Source organism: Aulonocara sp. 'chitande type north' Nkhata Bay, linkage group LG1 (assembly GCF_057382095.1).
Source record: "Aulonocara sp. 'chitande type north' Nkhata Bay isolate Kocher_YH1m ecotype deep benthic linkage group LG1, A_spYH_male_GT1.1, whole genome shotgun sequence".
NCBI lineage: Eukaryota > Metazoa > Chordata > Actinopteri > Cichliformes > Cichlidae > Aulonocara > Aulonocara sp. 'chitande type north' Nkhata Bay.
This window is the reverse complement of record NC_141344.1, coordinates 15012264-15033024: the sequence shown is the minus strand read 5'-3', so window position 1 is coordinate 15033024 and position 20761 is coordinate 15012264. Positions and strand designations below refer to the sequence as shown.

At 40.5% G+C, this 20761-nt stretch overlaps 1 protein-coding gene across 3 annotated transcripts in view; it reads right to left on the bottom strand.

Annotated features, from left to right (window-relative positions):
* kif26ba (kinesin family member 26Ba) overlaps positions 1–20761 on the bottom strand; it is a 101375-nt gene that overhangs the window by 22970 nt on the left and 57644 nt on the right. For all 3 annotated transcript variants that reach the window (XM_086283925.1, XM_086283783.1, XM_086283844.1), the window contains exons 6-11: positions 11873–12088; positions 10727–10820; positions 7606–7751; positions 7212–7328; positions 5809–5995; positions 3785–3971 (exon numbers count right to left, since the gene is read on the bottom strand). In XM_086283925.1, coding sequence (XP_086140051.1) covers positions 3785–3971; positions 5809–5995; positions 7212–7328; positions 7606–7751; positions 10727–10820; positions 11873–12088 — 947 coding nt within the window. The remainder of the gene's footprint in view (positions 1–3784; positions 3972–5808; positions 5996–7211; positions 7329–7605; positions 7752–10726; positions 10821–11872; positions 12089–20761) is intronic.

Below are 20761 nucleotides of genomic sequence, written 5' to 3'. Positions count from 1 at the left end.
AGTTCTAGTGTCAAAGAGATTTTGGCGAGAAGAGGAAAAAACTGCCCTTTGAGTGTCTTGATTGACAGAAAGACATGAGTGGGAAAGAGAAAACATTTTTTGGACAAGAAGTTGTGCAGCATCCACGATGAGGAAAGGGAATGTTTAGTAAATGTGTTAAGGGTCTTTGCAAGAGCATATTGTGACTGAAACATGGGTCTTTCAAGCATGTTGACTGCTGAATCGTGCCGAGACGCTTGGATTCTTACAGAAGGCAGTGCTGGTTGAACAGTCTGACTCTTTTTGTGAACTGGGAAGCTACAAAGTCCAAAAGTGTACTGATAAATGGTAGATTCACTGGTTACCTAGCAACAGTACTGGAACAGGACTGGGATTATAAAAACAGGATGGGACCCTATCCTGGAAGCAGTGAAGCATTGCAAGACAGGCTCAGCAACTGTGATGAAAGAAAATGAGCAGCCGGACTTTAAGCGTGTTTCGTTTGAGTCGAATATTTTCCCCTCAAAGGAAACAGCCTGCTATATGATTGCTTTGGTTTCTAGGGATGAGAAAGGTGATAGGAAATTCAGCTGATCAATCAGTTTGGTTGTGGGTGAAACAGAGGTGTGGACTCGAGTCACATGACTTGGACTCGAGTCAGACTCGAGTCATTAATTTTATGACTTTAGACTTGACTTGAAAAAATGTTCTAAGACTTGTGACTTGACTTGGACTTTTACACCAATGACTTGGGACTTGAATTGGACTTGAACCGGTTTACTTGAAAAGACTTGATATTTCACCCCAAATATAAAATTTAACATGCATATTATATAGATTGAAAATGTGACGTCATTCAGGGGTAGAACCGCAAAGGATTCTGGGAACTCGTGGCAAGAGGTACTAGCGCACGCAGGCTTTCAATTGAAACCAGTCACACAGCGATAAAAAGAAACACAAAAATGTCAAGAAGCTGTTGTATTATTAACTGCAATAGCCGGTCGCATGACAGCCACGGGAAGCCGACGGGTAAAGAGATCGGTTGTTATCGGATTACGTCGTTGAAGAGAAATTGTTCAAGCCGTGTTTCCGAAGTAACAAAGACGCGACGGATGGTCTGGATTGCAGCCATTCAAAGACCAAATATAACGTCCCAGAACCCTCCAGCTCACAGGTTAGTCTGCTCCAAGCATTTACACGAAGGTCAGTCTGCTGTTGTAGTTAATGCGTCATTTTCATAACATAATTAGTGATATAGGTTACAAGCAAGTCTGGTGCTGAACAGAAATTGTCGCGCTATGCTCCTTTATTTATTGTGCATAAATAGTGAATTGTCCTGACACAATATTGCGTTTCGCTTCTGTTATTATGGTACATTGACAAAAACATATACTTTTATTCACAGGATAAAACAGTTGTTTTTGTATCACTAATTGCCCAGTACGATTACAGCATACAGTATTATTGTCACTGCTACATTTCTGTGATGCTACCAGAAATTATTTCCACTGCTAATTAATTACCGTTGAGCTCAAAGGTCCTATTAATAAACGGTTAACGAATGTGTATTTATGACGACGATTTGTGAGACTGGTAAACTTATGATATGTACGATGGTCTTTCGTTCTACACGGTGCATTTCAAGGTCCTGCACCCATCCGGCGGTAAACTGTACCTGGGCTTGTTGCAGTGACCTGAAGTTACTAAACTTCATGAGTGTATGCACTCACTCCAAGAACCGTATGATTATAAATATGCATATAAATATGCTACGATGAGATAGCTGACTTCATCTAACTAGCAAATGTTGTCCAGGCTACGTTGGTGATACAGTTTTTTTTTAATATGTATGATATTTTTGTCATGCGATTTTAAAGCCGGTCCTACAACCGCATCCAAGAATAACATGCAGCTTATCTCAGAACTGTCGGTGAAAATTATTCCAGGAGCTAAGTTTAATTGAGCTGCATTTTAAAGAGGTGCAATTTCACAATTTGTGTATACTTTCTAAGTTCACTATTTTGTCATGTGTTGAGAAAAACACAGATTTAAAAATTACATGGTCTAATATTTACATTTAGCATAACTGCAACATGCTTTTTCGTTTGTTTTTTTTAAAGACTCGAAAGGACTTGAAATTCAAAATTTCAGACTTGTGACTTGACTCGGACTTTTACACCAGTGACTTGAGACTCGACTCTGACTTGCCTGACATTACTTGAGACTTGACTTGAGACTTGAGGATAAAGACTTGAGACTTACTTGAGACTTGCAAAACAATGACTTGGTCCCACCTCTGGGGTGAAATACACTCATCAGTCACAACATTAAAACTAGAGAGAGGTGAAGTAAATTATGTTCTTCTGGTGGACCTTGGGATTTGGTAGCAGCCTCCATTAGCAGGGCAATGCACCTAACCACGCCACTGAAACGGTTCAGGATCAGCAGATGGAAAGTGACAGAGTGTGCCGTAGATCCCAGTCTGATCAAGCATCAGAAGGTGGTGCCAGCTGGAACAACTCTACAGGGACCACTGCCAACATCCTGGTACCTGACACAACAGGACTATAGACTGTATAGAAAAGATGGATGTAGCTTCTGGATCTGAAGATTCTGGAGAAGTGCCTGAGGGCAATCAGGTGGGAATTCCTTTAGTTAAAGAAAAAAACACTCTATAAAGAAGTCTAGTCTGTAAATGGTCCTTTGGTTCCTTTGTCTGGGACCTTATTTGGGACTTTCTCAGACATCTAACATGATTTTCACTTTATTTTGTAAAGTGGTCTCCAAAAAATCCAGTGTTACTGACTACCTTATGAGTGTGTTTGCTCGTCACGTCCACTTTCAAAGGGTCAATCGGACAAGGGTGAAAACCCTCAGCTCAAGGTTTTAACTCTCTAACTAATTAGTGACGTCACAATGTCTGTGTTCGTCCTTTATATACAGTTTATGCACAAGACACCATTATTTTACCTTATAAATAAATACCTTCATTATATTTTTAATATATATCCTCCACAAGCCCAACTTCAACAGTCTTAGTTCAATCAAAAAAACTCTTACTTCCTGGATTTATAAAAATGTGTCAGTAACACAGCATGGATTGTTAAAAACCAGTCAGATCCCATCACACTCCAAAAGTGTCTGAGTCACCAATGCCAAATCAGAGTCAGCAAAGCTGTGCTTAGAGCTTCAATGCTAAGTAGCAGGTTGTTTTGCAATGTAAATGCAAAAGCTTGTGATTAAATTAATCCAGCATGAGCACAGAGCTACACAGCCTTGAGCAGAGTGGAAGAGCAGAAGGGAAGCAGAGAGAAATTAGAAAAAAGGAGGGCATTTACAGTTTCACATCCCGTATTCTTACTGCCAGAGCAGGACTATGCATCACTTTAGCTGTTATGATTTCTTTTCCCCTGGTTCAAGTATTTTTATTTTCAAACAATTTCTTCTGGCTAGAGTTACTGGCTCTATCATCTTTGCCTTTTCCTCTCTCCTTTGCTGTCATTGGCAGTCAGTTAACCAACAAAATGAATGTGATGAATATGTAACACCAGCTGCTGTTGTTTATGACAGTAAATCCCCCAAACCTGAAGCAACTTATGAAATCTGCTACTATCCTTTCCTTTTTACCTCTCACATCAAGATCCTGCTTTCCACCTCAGCCTACCGTTCACTCTTCTCAACAGTTTAGTTCACCAGTTTCTGAATTTATCTTTATTCTCCTCTTAAATTTATGCATTAATTAGTCATACTCCCACTCACCCACACCCACCCATAAACACAAACACACACACCCACACGAACGTACTTATATGGGATGTGTTTGCTTCCATTGACCAGGGCCAGAATCACATTGCCGAGTGCAGACAGCGAAAGGCACAGAGGAGCCGAGCTGGGTGAAGAGTTCTCCCTGCTTTTCCCACCTCCTCCTCCGAGTACTTTAACATCACAGCTGCCCAGGTCCAGCAGGTGGAGGCGACTGCGACCTCCTGACACTAGCAGACGAGAAAAGATGGCTCAAGATTGAAGGACAACTTAGAGTTGTTAATACAGTATACTGCATCTGTAAGAAATCTATATTAACAGTGACAGTAATAATATGAAGATAAACGTTTCCTAACATCAAACAAATCTTAATATTTGACAAAGATAACCCAAATAAATGCAAAATGTAGTTTTTGAAGGATTATTTAATTTATAAAGTAGAAGAAAAACTATGCAGACCTACCTGGCCCTATTTAAAGTTAGTAAGTATATAAAGTAATTGCCCCCTTGTTAAATCATGAATTAATGATGATTAACCGCATTTTTGGAAAAGCTGAGCTCAGTTTCTTAGCCACACTCTGGCCAGATTACTTTCTGTTGAATTAAGCAATTACAGAATATGAAGAACATGAAAAGGTTACATGAAAAAAGGCTACAAAATCAACACATGATGCTACAATTTAAAGAAATTCAAGAACAGACGAGAAACTAAGTCACTAACATCTATCAGTCTGGAAAGGGTTAAAAAGGCATTCTTACGGCTCTGGGACTTCAGTGAACCATAGTGAGAGCTATTATCCACAAATGGAGGAAACTTGGAACAGTGGTGAACTTTCACTGAGGTGGCTGACCTACTAAAATTACTCCAAGATTGAATTGATAACCCAACCAGAAGGTCACAAAATAACACAGAACAACACCTAAAGAACTGCAGGCCTCACTTAGCTTATTTAAGGTCAGTGTTCATGATTCAACAATAAGAAGGAGACTGGGCAAAAATGGCATCCATGGGAGAAAACCACTGCTGACCAATAAAGACATGACTTTTACTTTTTACAAGGTTTACATCCCATTAGATCTGACATAAAACTGATATAGTACTTCATAAGAAGAACATACAATCAAACACGGTGGTGGTAGTGTGATGGTCGGGGGCTGCTTTGTAGCTTCTGGATGTGGATGACTTCGTAATTTGTGGAACAATAAATTCTGCTGTCTACAGGACAACCCTGAAGCTCATGCAGGCCAAAAACTGATGCAGGGTTATGCAGCAGGACAGTAATTTGAAACACTGCAAATCTCGATCTGAGCGGCTCAAAATAATTAAATGAAGGTTTAAAGGTTTAGGGGATAATCACACAGGACCAGGTAGGTCTGGGTAACGTTTCCCCTTAATAAATTAAATCATCATTTTAAAACTGTATTTTTGCATTTACTTAGGTTATTGTTCTCTAATATTAAATGTGTTTGATTGAAAGAAACATGCAAGTGTAACAAATGTCATTACAGTTATCATTCTTAAGCATTCACATTTCTCTCATACATACACAGATGCACACACATTACAGTTTATTTCATACACACACTTGTGTGTAACATAAATGGCAATAATCAGACATAATTTGGTCAAACATCTCTCAGGCATAAATAAAACCACTCATATGCTATGTGATTTGTTATAAAGACCAAAAATAACTGTTGGAAATGACTTTGATTAATATATTAAGGGATTGTGCGTTCAGTAAAAGGTGCATGTGCATCTCTGTTGCTGCAGTTTATTTGTAGCAACCATAATAGGAAGCATTTAGATCGATCTGCATATTGATCTGTCCTTCATTGTTCACTCCTTACTTTGGTCTCCAGTGTTCCACAATTTATTCATAGCAAACAATATGTTTCTGTCTGCTTTTATCCTACTGTGATTATCATAGTCACAACAAACAACAACTATTTTCCTGCAAAGGTGAGCGCAGTAGAAGTAATCGTTAAATGTTGCTATTGAGACATTTAATTGTTGCACCAGTAATAACAGTTTGAAACATCAGGGTTTAAGCATGCACTGCTTACTTCCTCCTTTTCCCGTCTTTTCCATGCGATACTGATATATGTGTAATGTAAAGAGCATATGTGAATTCCTGTGCTCTTCTTCAGTGGTGTTGGAGCGTTGGCTACTATGGCGAGCTGCTATGGCTGCATCCAGGAACCAGGCTGCCTTTTCTGGTGTTGGAGCGCGGAGCTCAGACTGGTTCTGCAGCTGGAAGAGTTTGGGGAAGAAAAAAAAGCATAACAATATTGCACTTTTATAGACGTGATAAGGAAGCAACCGTGAGTAGCCAGAGGACAGGCAGTCAGACATGCCGAAAGACACTACTTCACCTTAGCTTGAGGGATTTGGTTTACCGAGGGAGAAGTGTTTAAACGCTGATAATATTGTGTACTGTGAGGATTCAGCGTGGCGGAAGACTGATTGGCATATTTTTAATAAATCATTTCTAATTTGTCTGCAGGTATGTGAGAAATAGAGGGAAGCAGACGTGAGTAATAGAGAGAGAGGAGGGAAGTGAGAGTGTGTGTGTGTGTGTGTGTGTGTGTGTGTGTGTGGTACTGCAGGATATCATTACTGATGAGATTATGTCAGATTAGTTAAGGATTACACAGATGTGTTTGTATCAGACCCTCTAATCCTATAAACATACAGTATGACTGAACACACACACATATACGGCTGCTAACCCATTGTCGCTCATTTGTTTTTGGTGTTCTTTTTACATTGACACGTTACTGAGACTACTGCTGTGCAGATACCTGCAAAGGGTGTTAATAATAGTGATGTTCATTAGAATTTTATTCACATAAGCCGTCTTTTGTTTTCTGAATCTTGGTTATTAAAGGTGTTTGTTTAGCTGCATGTAATTTTGAAAAGTCACTTAAAAAAACAAAAGTTTGAATAGACAATGAGCCTTTTGAGAGTTCTGGTTATTTTTCCAGTTTTGTTTGTGTCAAGTGTTTTTCTCTTGGCATCGTTTTCACAATCAGGTGAATGAATCATCCGACTGTTTCTGAATCATCTCTTTAAAAATACCTCATTTTGGCATTGTTGGATAAAAACAGGATGCTGAATGATCAAAGTCCCTTTTTTTCCATTTGATGCACATCCACAGTACTGCCAGATGGACTCAAGAGCCCCATCATCAATAACATCGCCCATATTCAAATGTATCCATATAAAACTATTTTTATGTTCATTTATCAGTTGTGGTTATTGAGCTTAATGTAAATGATACTAGATCATCTCCAAGACGAGTGTCTGTGGGTTCACATGCAAGCCAAGACTGCAGAGAGCTGTTTGATGTGAAAACACATTTATACAGAGTCTGAATCTGTAAGGTTTAAACCCACAGGTACAAGTGACATGAACCAGTTCCAAGGTAAGCCGTGATGTTTTTAATTGTGTGTTTGTGCATGTGTACCTGCATGCCACAAATGGGGTCCTCACACAGGTAGACCCCAGGTGACTGCCCATCCTGTAAGCTGCCTGTAGCCACTTCAGATAACAAGTCTTTAAGGTTCTCCTCTTTTCCCCAAACCTGCACAAAAGCACAGATTATTTCAACAACAGTAGCTTCCTCATTTTATTTTCTCAGTTTTCTTAACATCTGTCTAGGATTAAATCTGGCCAGAAGAATCTTAAATTAAAATTTTACTTCACTGAGAGAAGACAGATACTAAAGATAGTTGACAGCTACTGCCAGTGCTTTTTAGAGACTATCAGTGCCCTGATTTGTCAAATGTCTGCATCAGGATTTGCACTCGTTTTTTTCTGCAGGGAATGTTTCAAATTAAGGTTTCATTGCGATCACTGACCTCAACTGCAGAGACGCGGACGGAGAAGCGTGCACCAGTTTTCTCTTTTCGCTCGTTGATGAGCTTAAACAACCAGGAAATGGCACAGGGGATTATACCCAGAGTCTGAAGAGAGTCATCGCGGCCGATCATCGTGTAAGATTTACCTGAATGAGAAAGCCAGAAAGACAATGGTGAACGGGAAATAAGCTGAAGATCTATCAAAAAGAACATCAACAGAAATAAGTGTGAATAGATGTGTGTGTGAAATGCACGTGTCTGTCCCTTTCAGTCACAAGATGATGATTATCCCTTTCCCACACCTGCTCCGGCTGTCAGAAGTTGGAGATCAAACACACACCTAAACAAAGCCATATGTCACACCTAACAATCACACTTGCACGAAAGACAGACGACATCAAAAGCCTGACTCCTGTGATGCAGCGCAGAGAAATGTGTCTGATTTGTTCCGAGAAAGGACGGAGGGGAAGTTGTCATCTACAATGTAATTTTACATTGTTCTGCACTCAGTGTTTCCTGGAGCTACTGTCAAAAATGATGACTTGTCCCAAAAATGTGATAAAAAATACAACAAAGAGAGTTGTATTAAGTATCCGAAAGCTGGTGCTGTTGTAGTAGTATTTATAATTCACAATGCTCAGTTTTCCAGATAAAACATAAAGAAAGCTTTTAAACACATGTTAAAGATTATATAAAATGTTGCCACCCGCTATGTTAAAGAGCTCTTTTAAAGCAACAGTGGGTCATTTACTTTGATTTATCAGATTTACCAGTTGATTTCTTTTCATTTAGCAGATCAGATGGATTCCCTGACTCATAACGGCTCTGTGTAGTACCACTAACATAACCACAGAGCACTTGAACAACCACCCTTTCTCTTTTTTGCCTTTAAAGCCTGTGTGCAAGTGACAAAGAACACATTAAAACACACATCTGTGGGAGTTTATATGTGGCTCTATAATGCGTCCTTCTGTTCTGACTACTGAAAACTGCAAATTGTGCTCATATAGCTGCCTACTCCACTGACTTATCATAATGCGTTTGTATCCACGTATGTGCAGTTTATGCATATTTCTGTGAATTGGACATCCACACACGAGCTTATGCAGACACGCGCATTCATCATTACTAAGGACGGACACTACTCTAATAACGATAACAAAATCCATCACACATGACTCAAAGCAAGAGGATTCAATTCCTGAAGTTCATCCATTTGTTCAGGATCATTTAGACTTTTGTTTAATTTTTCCTTTTTAATGAATTCCCTTTTGCTCACTGCAAAAATGTGCATGAGTGTGTAGTAGCTGGTCTGTGCCAGAATCCCCACATGTGTCTACAGCCAAGGGCCACAGAGCCGAAGGTAAATGCTCGTTGTGTTACTTTCCCCATTTTAATTAGTAAAAAGGTAATGCCATTATAATGCAGTCTCATTAAAATCCATGGCCTTAGGTGAGCTGGATCACAAAGAATTAACTCATCTGCTGCCACAGCAGCAGCCGTTTGAACATATACGAGTGAGGTCACGGCATTAATATAGCAGTAAAACTGATTGAGAAATTGATTTCAATCAAATAAAAGAGTTTGCAGTGTTATTAACATAATCAAACGCCGGCAGCAGGATATTAGCTTCAGTCTTAGCCATATTACACAGGATGAATCACAAGCATCATAAATCACGAGACAGTCTGTATTTTGCATGTCAATATTTGACAGCTGAATGAAAATATGTATTCATGTTAAAATGACAAACGTGGATCTAGACAAGCTGTCGTATGTGCACTGTGCACCATGTTGTTTCTGTCCTGGGAGTGTGACGATTACATGTGCATCTGTTTGATTGATCTGTCCTGGATCCTATTTCTGCTATCATTCTGTGCTGACTGTGTAAACCCTAGTGGTGGTTTTCACATTTTTTATGTGCATGATCTATTTTTAATGCTATTTCATTAGATAGGATATTGGGCCACCGGGAGTTGTGATGGACTGCTCAAAGATGTCCGTATAGTGACCATTCTTACATTCACCATAAACAAAAAGTGGTAAAATATGAAGAAGTAGAGTGTTGAATATATTTGTTTTGCAATGACATCTTGTATAGTCAGACCTACTCTGTCATGTGTTTAAGAAGAAAACAGGAAGTCAGCAGCTCATCATCTGAGTCACAACCTTTAGATCATGATGACGCTTCATCAAATTTGTATATACACTTGATTTTTTAAAGTCTCTCCAACTTTATTTTCTTAATTGAATTCCTACTAGCTTCCATTAAGTAGTTCCTGTGGTCCATATAAAGACATTGACAACACTGTTCACGCCATATTTGCAGCAAGGGAACCAATCAACCACCATCAATAGAAAAAAAAAAGACAAATTAAAAGTTATCGAAATATTTGCTGTATTTTGCCATTTTAAAGAAAGCGATCGTTTGCCCATTCTCCACATCCTCACCAAGTTTTATGAAATTCAGCTGGGTAGTGTTTACATAATCTTGCTGACTGACTGTGGTTTGAGTTGAGCTGACTTTTTCTTCAGATTTGGCAAGATTTTGCTTCACAGCAACCAAACAGCGGTTTACATGTTGATCTTTGCACTGCAGCGCCAGTCGAAGTGTCACATCTCTGCTGTTGTCATGCTCTGCAGTTCAAGGAGACTTAGAAACTCAAGCTGAAGGCTCACAAACTGAGAAGGGGAAATGCTGCTTGTGTTTACAAGGACAAACACAGCAGCGGCTGACCCACAGTCGATGAAGCCTTATTCGTGTGTGTGTCTGCGTGTTTGTGGTGGGTCTTTGTTTGTCTCAGTGTATGTCTGGGATCAGACATGTTGCACAATGCAGTGAGGGGCCTTGACCCTTTTTAAGAGAACTTCTCTGACAACCAGCTTCAGAAGGATTAGAGGGAGAAAAGGACAGAAACACAGACAGAGCAGACCGAGAATGCTTTCAGCTTCAGCAGACACTAATCCTCTTCTTTCTCTCTCTGATAGATGAGGGCTAGTGGAGCGACGGCCAAGTGAAGAGCCGACACACCGATGGTCACACTCACTAAAGAAGACTCACGAGCCAAGCTCTGATTTTGTAGTTTTTGTGTGTGTGTGTGTGCGTGTGTGAGAATTTTACCCAGTTTAGAGTGTCCAAAGCAGAAGACACAGCCATCTGCTCCGTTCACTACCGACTGAATGACCTCAGCAACTGTTCCTGCACACACTTCCGCCTAACACAGGAAGACAGAGGAATAAACAGGGTCAAGTAAATCAGAAATACATTCAATTTTAGACAAACATTATTCAAACTCGCGCTGGAGCTAGGATTCTGCTGTTTTGTTTTGATTTTTTAAACATCTGACTGTTGGTGTGGAGGAGATGACGGGCAACTTCCCTGTAATTGTCAGTATTACTGTGTTCTGGTTCTATAAATGTCTTAAAGAATCAGCATTTTCTTTGAAGCTTATCTCACTGGTTTATCCAGGGGAACACATCTCGCCTAGATTCATGCAAATGCACATACCGACCAAGCAGCGACCTCTGCGGCTCAAAAGTAAAGGTAATGTGCAAGTCAAAGACTTCTTTCAGATCATGTGTCTCAGTCCCACCTTATGCTTAGCATCCTCCTCTGTCACACCAACCAACTCTGCATGACCTCCTTCTCTACATCCATGTCACCTTTTTGGTCTTTCTCTTTTCCTCCTGCTTGGCAGCTCCATCTTTAACATCCTTTTTCCAAAATATCCACTATCCCTCTTCTGCCTGACTCTCTAACTTCTTCTCCAAAGCATCTGAGCTGTGCCTCCTCATTTTTAATCTCATCCATCTTAGTGAGTTCTGACTCCTGTCAGTTTGTTACTGCCACCGTCTCCAAACCATACATCATAGCGGGTGTCAGTGCCGTCTTGGAAAGCTTCCCTTTCACTCCTGCTGCTGTCATTCTGTCACAAATCACCCGATACTTGTCTTCATCCACTCCACTCTGCCTGCACTGTTTGTGAAACTGTTGCTTTTTAGAGCATTTTAATGCAAAGATGTGACAAATAAAATAGCAGCTATGGTAGAGCCTGTCCAAGAAGCTCATAACTCAGTTTTTGAAAAGAAATTTCTGTATTTTATTAGTCTGTTACTAACAACAGTGTTTGTTTGCATTGCAACCGCACATTTTATCTACCAGCATGGTATCCAGTTCTTAACAAAATTTAAGAAGAGCGTGAAGTTCATAATTTTGTTTTTATTTATAGTCATTTTACCAGACTTTGTCACATAAAATGTCTCTGACCTGTGATGCATCAGGAGGGAACGCTGCATCAAAAGTGAACATCTTTGGTGGGACCTGATTGGCTCCGGCCCTTTTCTGAGAGGCAGCACTTTGCGTCTGATTTGCTGATGGGTCCATGATGGTGATTTGTTTCTTCCTGGGATCCACTTTGAGAAAGGAACTGGACTCGGCTGCATCAGACTGAGACACCGGGCAAACTCTCACCATCACTTTCACCTGAGGGTAAGACAATAAGCGAAAACAGAGGTTGTTTTTTAGACAGGAGGCTAAAGGTAAATGCAGGATTATCAGTCAAAGCTTGATTCCCACCGTGCGTTTGGGAAGCAGCTTGTTTGTTTGCAATTTTTCTGCAGGGGTGGATTTCTTTTGATCCAACAAAAACAAGAAAGTCAGCAGGGCACTCAGACAAACAGCAGTGTGAAAGTACATTGATACAGTCACACTTTCTGAGATAGTTTAGAAAACTTTGCCGGTGTCTGAGATCACTTGTCATGAAACATGAAGCAGTCTGACAAGCTTCTGTTGAGTTTCGGGTTCTCCTCATGCCAACCACCCATTTCTATTTCACTTTTAAAGCATGAACACTTTTTCCCCGCTAAAGAAATCTGCCTGTGTCAAAGCCATGAGCAGACCTTGTATGTATTACTGTGAAGTAGAGTTGCTGGAAGACATCTTCATGTTAGCTACAAACGACATAGAGCCACAAAACCAGAGTCACAAAAATTCCGCTTTTTAGTTCTGCGCTTATACAAGTCGTAACATGCTCTCTCTCCCTCTCATCACTTTACTCCCTCTAAGTACTTTTACCTCCCTCATCCCTTCCCCTCCTTTACCTGTCACTCTTTCGCTATCTCTTTCTCCTTCTATCCTAAATCCCTTCCTTTTTTCTCTCTGTTCACACCTCTTCTCTACTTCCACTTCACTGCCACACATCAAAAGCCTGAATTGCAGGAATTCTATTTTAGCTTTCACTCCTCCTCTCCTTCGTCCTTTCCTCCCACTCCTGTCACAAACTGTTAGCAGCCGCAATTTGCCGCCTGGCAGCTGTTGTTGTTTTCTGTGATATCAGCGGCTGCAAAACGCAGCGTCATCGAATCTGACTGAGCTCCAGAACATTTTAACATATAAACAGCCCTGGTCTCTGTCGGTAAAAGGTGTTTTCAAGTTTGAAATACTTCCCAGCAGTTTATTGTTGCTCATCTTCTCCTTCCATTCCTCATCTGTGTGAATTTGTCTTTGTCTCTCTTTCTTGTTTGATGTCTCGCTGACTATATCGCTCTCTGATTCAGCCCGTCTGTCTTCCTCTTTTCATGTCTGTCACTAAATCTTCCTCCCTGCGATGCAGTACAGGATTATCCTGAAGATTTACATCGCACTTCTCCTTTGACAATCGGGAGAGAGACTCGGTTGAAGCGGATGATTGGCACTGGGTGTCAGGTGCTCTTATGACTCAGTGTTAACCACACCAACTGTCTCAGCGGGTGATAGGAGCCAACCTGATTATTAAATGCATTTGATATTTTCACTGTGACATTGGATGAACTGTGTGGGAAGTGTGTGCCATCCTTAATGTCTTATATCTATTCAAATATCACAGATGTTTTGTGTCTCTGTTGCTTTGATACAGAATTTATGTCTCGGTCAATGTCAGATGCCTTTCATTGAACTGGTAGTACAAGCTGCCTGGAATTCTTCCTGTACCTTAAAATGTAAGTGTGAAAAATGAGAACTATTTAGTTTAGATATAATCAGTTATATTAGTGTGAATGTTACATTTTGATATCCTTGGTAGCCAGTGATTGGTCCGCCGGAGCCTCCACTCCTGGCTGCCGCCTGGCACACAGTGCACCCGACCCCCACTGCGCCACGTGTGGGTGGTGGGCCTGCAGGAGGATGGGCCTATGTCCCTTTTTTGGGCCCGGCCACTAGACGCTCATTTTCGGGCACCCTCCCCCGGGCCTGGCTCCAGGGCGGGGCCCCGGTAACCCTACTTTGAGCAGGGTGAACTGTTCGCTTGGTGTTCTGCTCATAGGGGTCCCTCACCCAGGACCAATTTGCAATGGGACACCCTACCAGGGAGCAGAAGCCCCCGGACAACATAGCCACTGGAATCTCTGGGACACACAAACCCCTCCACCACGATGAGGTAGCGATTACATCAAAAGGAGCCAGTTCAGGTGGTTTGGGCATCTGACAAGGATGCCTCCTGGGCGCCTCCTGGGTGAGGTGTTCTGGGAATGTCCCTCCGGGAGAAGGGCCCCGGGGCAGACCCGCTGGAGACATTATATCTCTCGGCTGACCTGGGAACACCTTGGTGTTCCCCTGGACAAGCTGGAGGAGGTGGCTGGGGAGAGAAAGGTCTGGGCTTCTCTGCTTAGGCTGCTGCCCCCACGACCCGGCCCCAGATAAGCAGAAGAAAATGGATGGATGTTACATTTTGTTCATTTGCAGTCATTCTCTTCACAACATGTTAATAGTGTTAATAGACAAAGTCACAGTATCAGAAATTTCCAAAAACCTTGGACACCGTGACGGTTTATGGCAAACGGCATGACAGATGTAGCAAACATCAGATCAGCTAATGACAGGCAGAATCTGAGAAGCAGCTACTGGTTAAGTCAAGAACTGGATTCAAACACTGAAACAGGATTAAGCATCTAACTTCACCCCCCGTGCAATATAACAGGTATAGTTACGTCCTTTTGAACAATGAAACTTTTTTGTTTTTGTGTCTTTTTGTTATTTGCCTCTTTACACCAACACAGTGGATTTTATATCAAACAAACAGGACATGGTTAAAGTGCAGACTTTCAGCTGTACATCAAGGTAATACAAATATAACACATGAATTACATGCAATGGGGCAGAGTGTGAGTATTTCAACACCTGATGTCATAAGCTGAGAATTTGCAGGACAATATCAATTATATTATGATAATAGTTACAAAGTGTGCTAAGCTTTCAGTACTTCATATTGCACTGAGGCACTTAGTAAGAAAAAAAAATTCAGTGAACTCTGTTTTTATGTGTGTCATACCCTGTCATATTTTATATCTACGAGGCACAAAGGTGCCGGACACATGAAAAAGATGTGGCTCCTGTGAGGGAGAGAGAGCAGGAGAGAAATCATTTGTCTGTTTGTGCTTGTTAGCACAGATGAATCATCGCCTGAAGTGTGCTTTCAGTTAAACGTAACCATGGGATTACCCATCACACAGTAATCCCCAAAACTCCAAATCCTGCTGAGTATTAGCTTACTACAAGTAAAGTCAACAATGCATTTATGTGCGGTGCTTAAACGACTACCAGGTTCATGCCACAGGTTCTCTAAATTAACAGTGTTGGTAATTACCAAACTATATATATATATATAAATATATTTTTTTACTATAATGGTAACCCCAGCAGTATGCACAAGGTCTTTAGTTGGGCAGCTGTGGCTCAGGAGGTAGAACAGGTTGTTTACCAATCAGAAGCAGGATGGATAGATTCCCTGGCCACTCCAGTCTGCATGTCAACGTATATTTAGGTAAGACACTGAACCTTAAGAAGGAATTCTAGACAAAGAGGTTAGTTAGGTTTGTTTTCAGTTTGTTATTTGCCTAACAAATAATATAATTTTTAACAGATTTCTAAAAATATGTGGCGGGGCGTGGTCTGCAGTGCCACTGCAGGCGAGCGGACGCACCTGAGCGGCATCCGCAATCATGCCGGTGTCATGCCGCAATCGCCGGGTTTAAACTGTGAACTGGACCCTGTCATGGTGTTGTTGGTAGTGGAGTGCTCAGCTACGAGCTGAAAAGCTGCAGCTGTGTGTGTAGCGTGACAGCAACCGTTAGTTAATAAAAGTATGCTGAAAAGCACGAAACCTTCATCATGCCATGGCTTTGTTTCATATAAAAATTGTAATTTTCTGCCAGGTGGTCTAATAAGTGTGTTAGCACGCTAAGTAGGGGTCCCTGGCTGTGAAAATTTCAAAGAATTAAAAAATTTCAAGTGAAAATTGTCATCCATTACATTTCTGTGCTGTGAGATAATATCAACCTTACCTATATAAAGTAAATTTTCTGCCAAGGGAGGTTATTTCTGCTGCTATCATTTTTTTAAATAATAACTTTTAGCCAAGGGTGAAAGAGCTAAAAGTAATCAGAACAAAGTCATGTTAGACTGAACAAACCCACCCCGATTTATTAAAAATAAAAGCACGCTGCCAGGCTTTCTCTCGGTTGCATCACCAAATGACCACAGACCTTTTAAGAGTTGGTTCAACCAATTTTGTGAGTGTCGATCAAAGAGTGTGGCTGTTACCAGCTTTCTCATATGAAGTTAATAGCACATGTGGTTAAACCTTAAAGCCTGTCTATAGGTGAGGGCGTGAAATGAAGCGAGATACCAAATGCAATAAATGTGTAACGTTTGATGACCTTAAGAAAACTGAACATACTGAGCCTTAAAGTTGGGTTAATGTTTGTGCCAAAAAAATCAAATCAAATAAATAAACATCTATACCTACAACACACACAAGCTCAATCTCTCCCACACAGTCTTAGCTTCAGTACTAAGCCCTCTCCTGACCCCAATAAAAGAGCCCATCACATGAGTAAGAGCCTAGGGGGAAGGATTTCACCAACGCATGCTTTACAAGGTGTAACTCATAAAGTCTTCCCCCCTAAGAGCCCATTTCCTCCTCATGTCCAAGAGTGTGGAAGGTGTTCATGTATGCGTGTATGTGTGTGAGACTGAGGTATAAGTGGGGCCAAAATGATGTTCCTATATGTTTTTCAAAAGATTAAATGAAATCGCAAGACCCACCAAGGGCCATTAACCTCACTTACCTTTTATACCAACAATAAAAAGCTCTGCAGTAATGATGTTGAACATCAAGAGGGAAACTATTTCTAAGTAAAATATAAAAAATATACCACAATAATTAAGGTCCCTTTGTACCACTACATACAGTGTAGTTCAACTTTTAATCACCAGCTTTGTTTTTCAGAAACATTTGGGCTCAGCACTCAGTTTAAGGCATTTAATCTGAGATGAGATCTGTAGTGAAATCATTTGTCTGCATGTTTTATAAAAACCCACACCCACAATAATCTCAGAGGATCCTTGGACTACTCGCTCTGGTGAATCAATAAATGTGGCGCAGCCAATATGAGATTTGCAGGAGGAACACAAAGCTAATGGGCTCTTTGCTCTGTTTAATGAAAAAGAAGGGAGAGAAAGAAAGATGTAGCCTGAGAGAGAAATGGGTCACTAATGACTCTCCAGACACTAACGCGGCTGTCACGGTGCTCTCAAACTCTGTCCATCTCCCTCTTTGGAAGCAACCCTCACTTCCTCTCTTCTTTTTTCACCTTAAATATTCTCTTTATCCTGCTCTGTCTGTTATTCCCTTTTGCAAGACGGAAAACCATCTACTGTCTTCGGTGTCTCTTTATTTGAAAAAAAAAATCATAATGCTCAATATCTCAGCCCACTCCATTTTCTCATCTCATCTCGCTCGCCTTTCCTTACCTTAAACGTCATCAATACTTTGCTCTTTTTTTATCCTGAAACAGAAATTCTTAAATGGTTGAACATCTTTCGAACGTGTCAGAGTTTATGTTTGATTCACATTTACAGAGAAAAGAAAGAAGAGGACATATTTCTGAAAACTGGCCTTCACAGGTCTTCCTGATCCTCCACTTTAAATACCACAATTAAGTCTTTGAGCCAATTTAAGGAAAGGAATTAAACAACTAACCCTGAGCTTAGAGACCATTGCTCGATAGCCCCCTTACAGCAGAGCTTCATCGCTATTGGCCGGAAAATCAATAAGAGACCGAGACTGAGCTCTAATTGGTTCCCTAAGACTGCAGAAACAGACATTTGTGCAAACACATGTACAAAGAGAGCGATACAAGTACAATATAGGAACAGAAAGTTCAGGCTTCAATCAATTCTAATCTGAACTAATTTATTCATTTCACCTCGGCTCGCAGACTCAGAACATTCATGTTAGCTGTTCTCTTTTGGATGTACTGCCGAGATATTACAACCCTGAGGTTTGATATATACATAAATGAGCTCTGCTGTACCAGAAACTGTGAAATAATGAAGCAATTTAATGTTGTGGAATCACATAAGACTTCTATGTTCACCTTTAGGCACTTCTGGATTTTCTTTAGGTGCCTGTGGTGCAGGTACCTAAAGAACATTTACTGCTTTATTTAGCTTATGGGCCACAGAGGAATTACAACACGCTTTTAACTTCTCCAAAATTTCTCTTTCTACATAAAATGTAGCAATTTTTGGAATTTGCCCCTTGGGGATAAATTAAGTTTATCTGACTCTGACTGAGCCATAGCTTAACAACAGGATAAAAAAGCACTGCTCTGTCATTTAGCATAGCAGTAGTAGCCACAATGTGATTGCAGGTTGCTGCTTACTAATTCATTGTCTTATTATTCTTTCCACCTTCTGCTGTTACAGTGCATTAAACACAAGCTACTGTGCTGGAGTTTCAATGATTTCGTTACTGCTGTTGTATTATTTACAATATTATCTTATGTGCATTTTAATATGATACCAATGTTAGATTATTTTAATTAATTATTTTAATATTTGACTAGGGACAAAGTTAAACTAGAAATCACTTGCATATTTACAAACATTATGAAACACTGAAGGACGATACCGCTCTTGGGTGACAGTCACTATCCATAGCAGCTGATACATATGCTTTCTAATGGTCATATTACTGCTTGTAAGCTTCACTGAACCAGGAAAAAAGGACTCTTTAAAAGTATCCTTTGCCAAACCCGGCATCATGTTTTTTGATGAAATTGTGAAATTGTGTTTCCTGGGGAAAAAACCTGCACAGGCATGAGGAGAACATTCATCTAATATGCTGTGTGTCAAGCATTTCTTATAAAAAATTGATCCGTCAGGAGTAAAAATGAACGTTTCTTACTGAGGAAAGGAATTACCTGACTGGCTCTCTTGTCTATCATCAAATTTAAGACACATCAATTTAAATTATATAGCCTCGAGAGTGTTATACACCCATGCTAACTGTGTGGGTTTGTGTGTGTGTGTGTCTGAGTCTCGCGTTCTTCAGGCTTGCCAATACTGACAGCATTAATATTTCAGCTAGTAGGTGGAACAAAGTGGATACTGTACTGGATTCCCATAACAGACTCACTCACCTAGATACAAAAGCCCGGACACTCAGATAGGTGCAAAGACATGCAAAGGCCCACGGAAATGCGCTTCCACGTGCTTACTCATGACATAGACGAACACAGTTTGTGGCCTGTGGGGAATCGTGGCTGCTATTAAAAATTGATTAGCTGTCGGACTATCATTTCACCCCAAGGTCAACTCACAATCTGTGAGTGAGCACATGTGCAAAATGCTGGATACAGAGATTAAAGAGAAGGAAAAAAAATCTCAGTCCTTCATTGTCATTCAGATACAGAGAAGAGTAGATATAAAAGTGGGAATAAGATAAGGCTTTTCCTTCACTAGATAAGAGATGAGACGAAGATGGGTTAGAGACGGGGAAGGAGTAGACAAGTGAAAGCTTCCCATATTAGCCTTTGTAACACTTCTAATAAAATTTCTTATCCTTCTTCAGGTAACTCTATGTAGATCACATATAAAACTGTGAATGAAGTGCAATAGGCAGCTCAAAAGAGGATATGTACCCCTGGGGCAACTGTGACATACTCATGTATTTCTAAGAGTAACAGTACGGCTTTGAATGCTGCTCACGTGGCTAAGGAAACAGACATATGACACACAAGAATATTTTCTCCAGACTCGACTGCAAAAACAAAAAAAAGAAAAGGTCCAATATTTTCAGATTCTTCCCGAAAACTAAAAAGACAGCGAATGCACGCAGTTTAGAAGTGGAGAATTATGATTCCATAATCTAGCAGCGATACAAGCATTAGCTTATCTCAACTGCTAAACGACACTTCTGATGACAGCTGGTGATAAATCCATCATGAAACTCACAGCTTATAAAACTAATTTTGGATAGTCAATTTAAGATGCATAGAAAGTCTTTTTAGTGTAACTTATCTTTCTTAATTATAGATGAAAATCCTTTTTATCCAATCGCTGGAACTCCTCTGCAATTTTTTATCTTTGCTTTTCATCTGACAGCTTCAAAGATGATAATGTTTCAGTCTCTGCTGAATGTCAGTGTACTCTATAGATTGTTTCCTAAGTGATAAAGCATATATAGTTTAATTTCCTACCGATATACATCTCTCCTTGCTGTTAGTGCTCTGAATGGAAAGTTCCCAACAGACTGATTTGATTAAAATGAGACGGAGCTTACCAACATGTACAGAAGCACCGTGTATAGAAACAATATGACATCCCTAGATAGAGCAAGCCGGACCCCTCTCTCTGTCTTTCTTTCTGCAGCACACACGTACTTCTGACCTGCACAGGTTGATTTCCCCTGGCCTTAAATGTGATGTCTCAATCTGTTTGGTGCCATATTAACATCGGGGAGAACACTAACCCCCCATAACACTCACGGGCAGGCCCATGTATTCTGCAGGATGTATCGTACACGTTTCCACCAGGGGCTATGCTGCTTCCTTGACAGCTTTCATTGTACACTATAATCCCATGAATATGTGAGCATGCAAGCCCATGTGTGGGCGTGAATGTGTGCAAATGCCATTTCAGCAGGGAACCAACCCCCACCGCAGGTGACATTTTTACTAGAGAAATGTCACCACAGCCATTTTCTTCCCATATGTTTGCGTGAGCATGTGTGCACGCAAGTGTGTGTGTGTTTGTTAGTGTGTCAGAATATGAATGACTGTATGTTTGATTAGGTCTTGGCAAGCTGCAATTAATTTCAAAGGAGAGGCTTGTTAT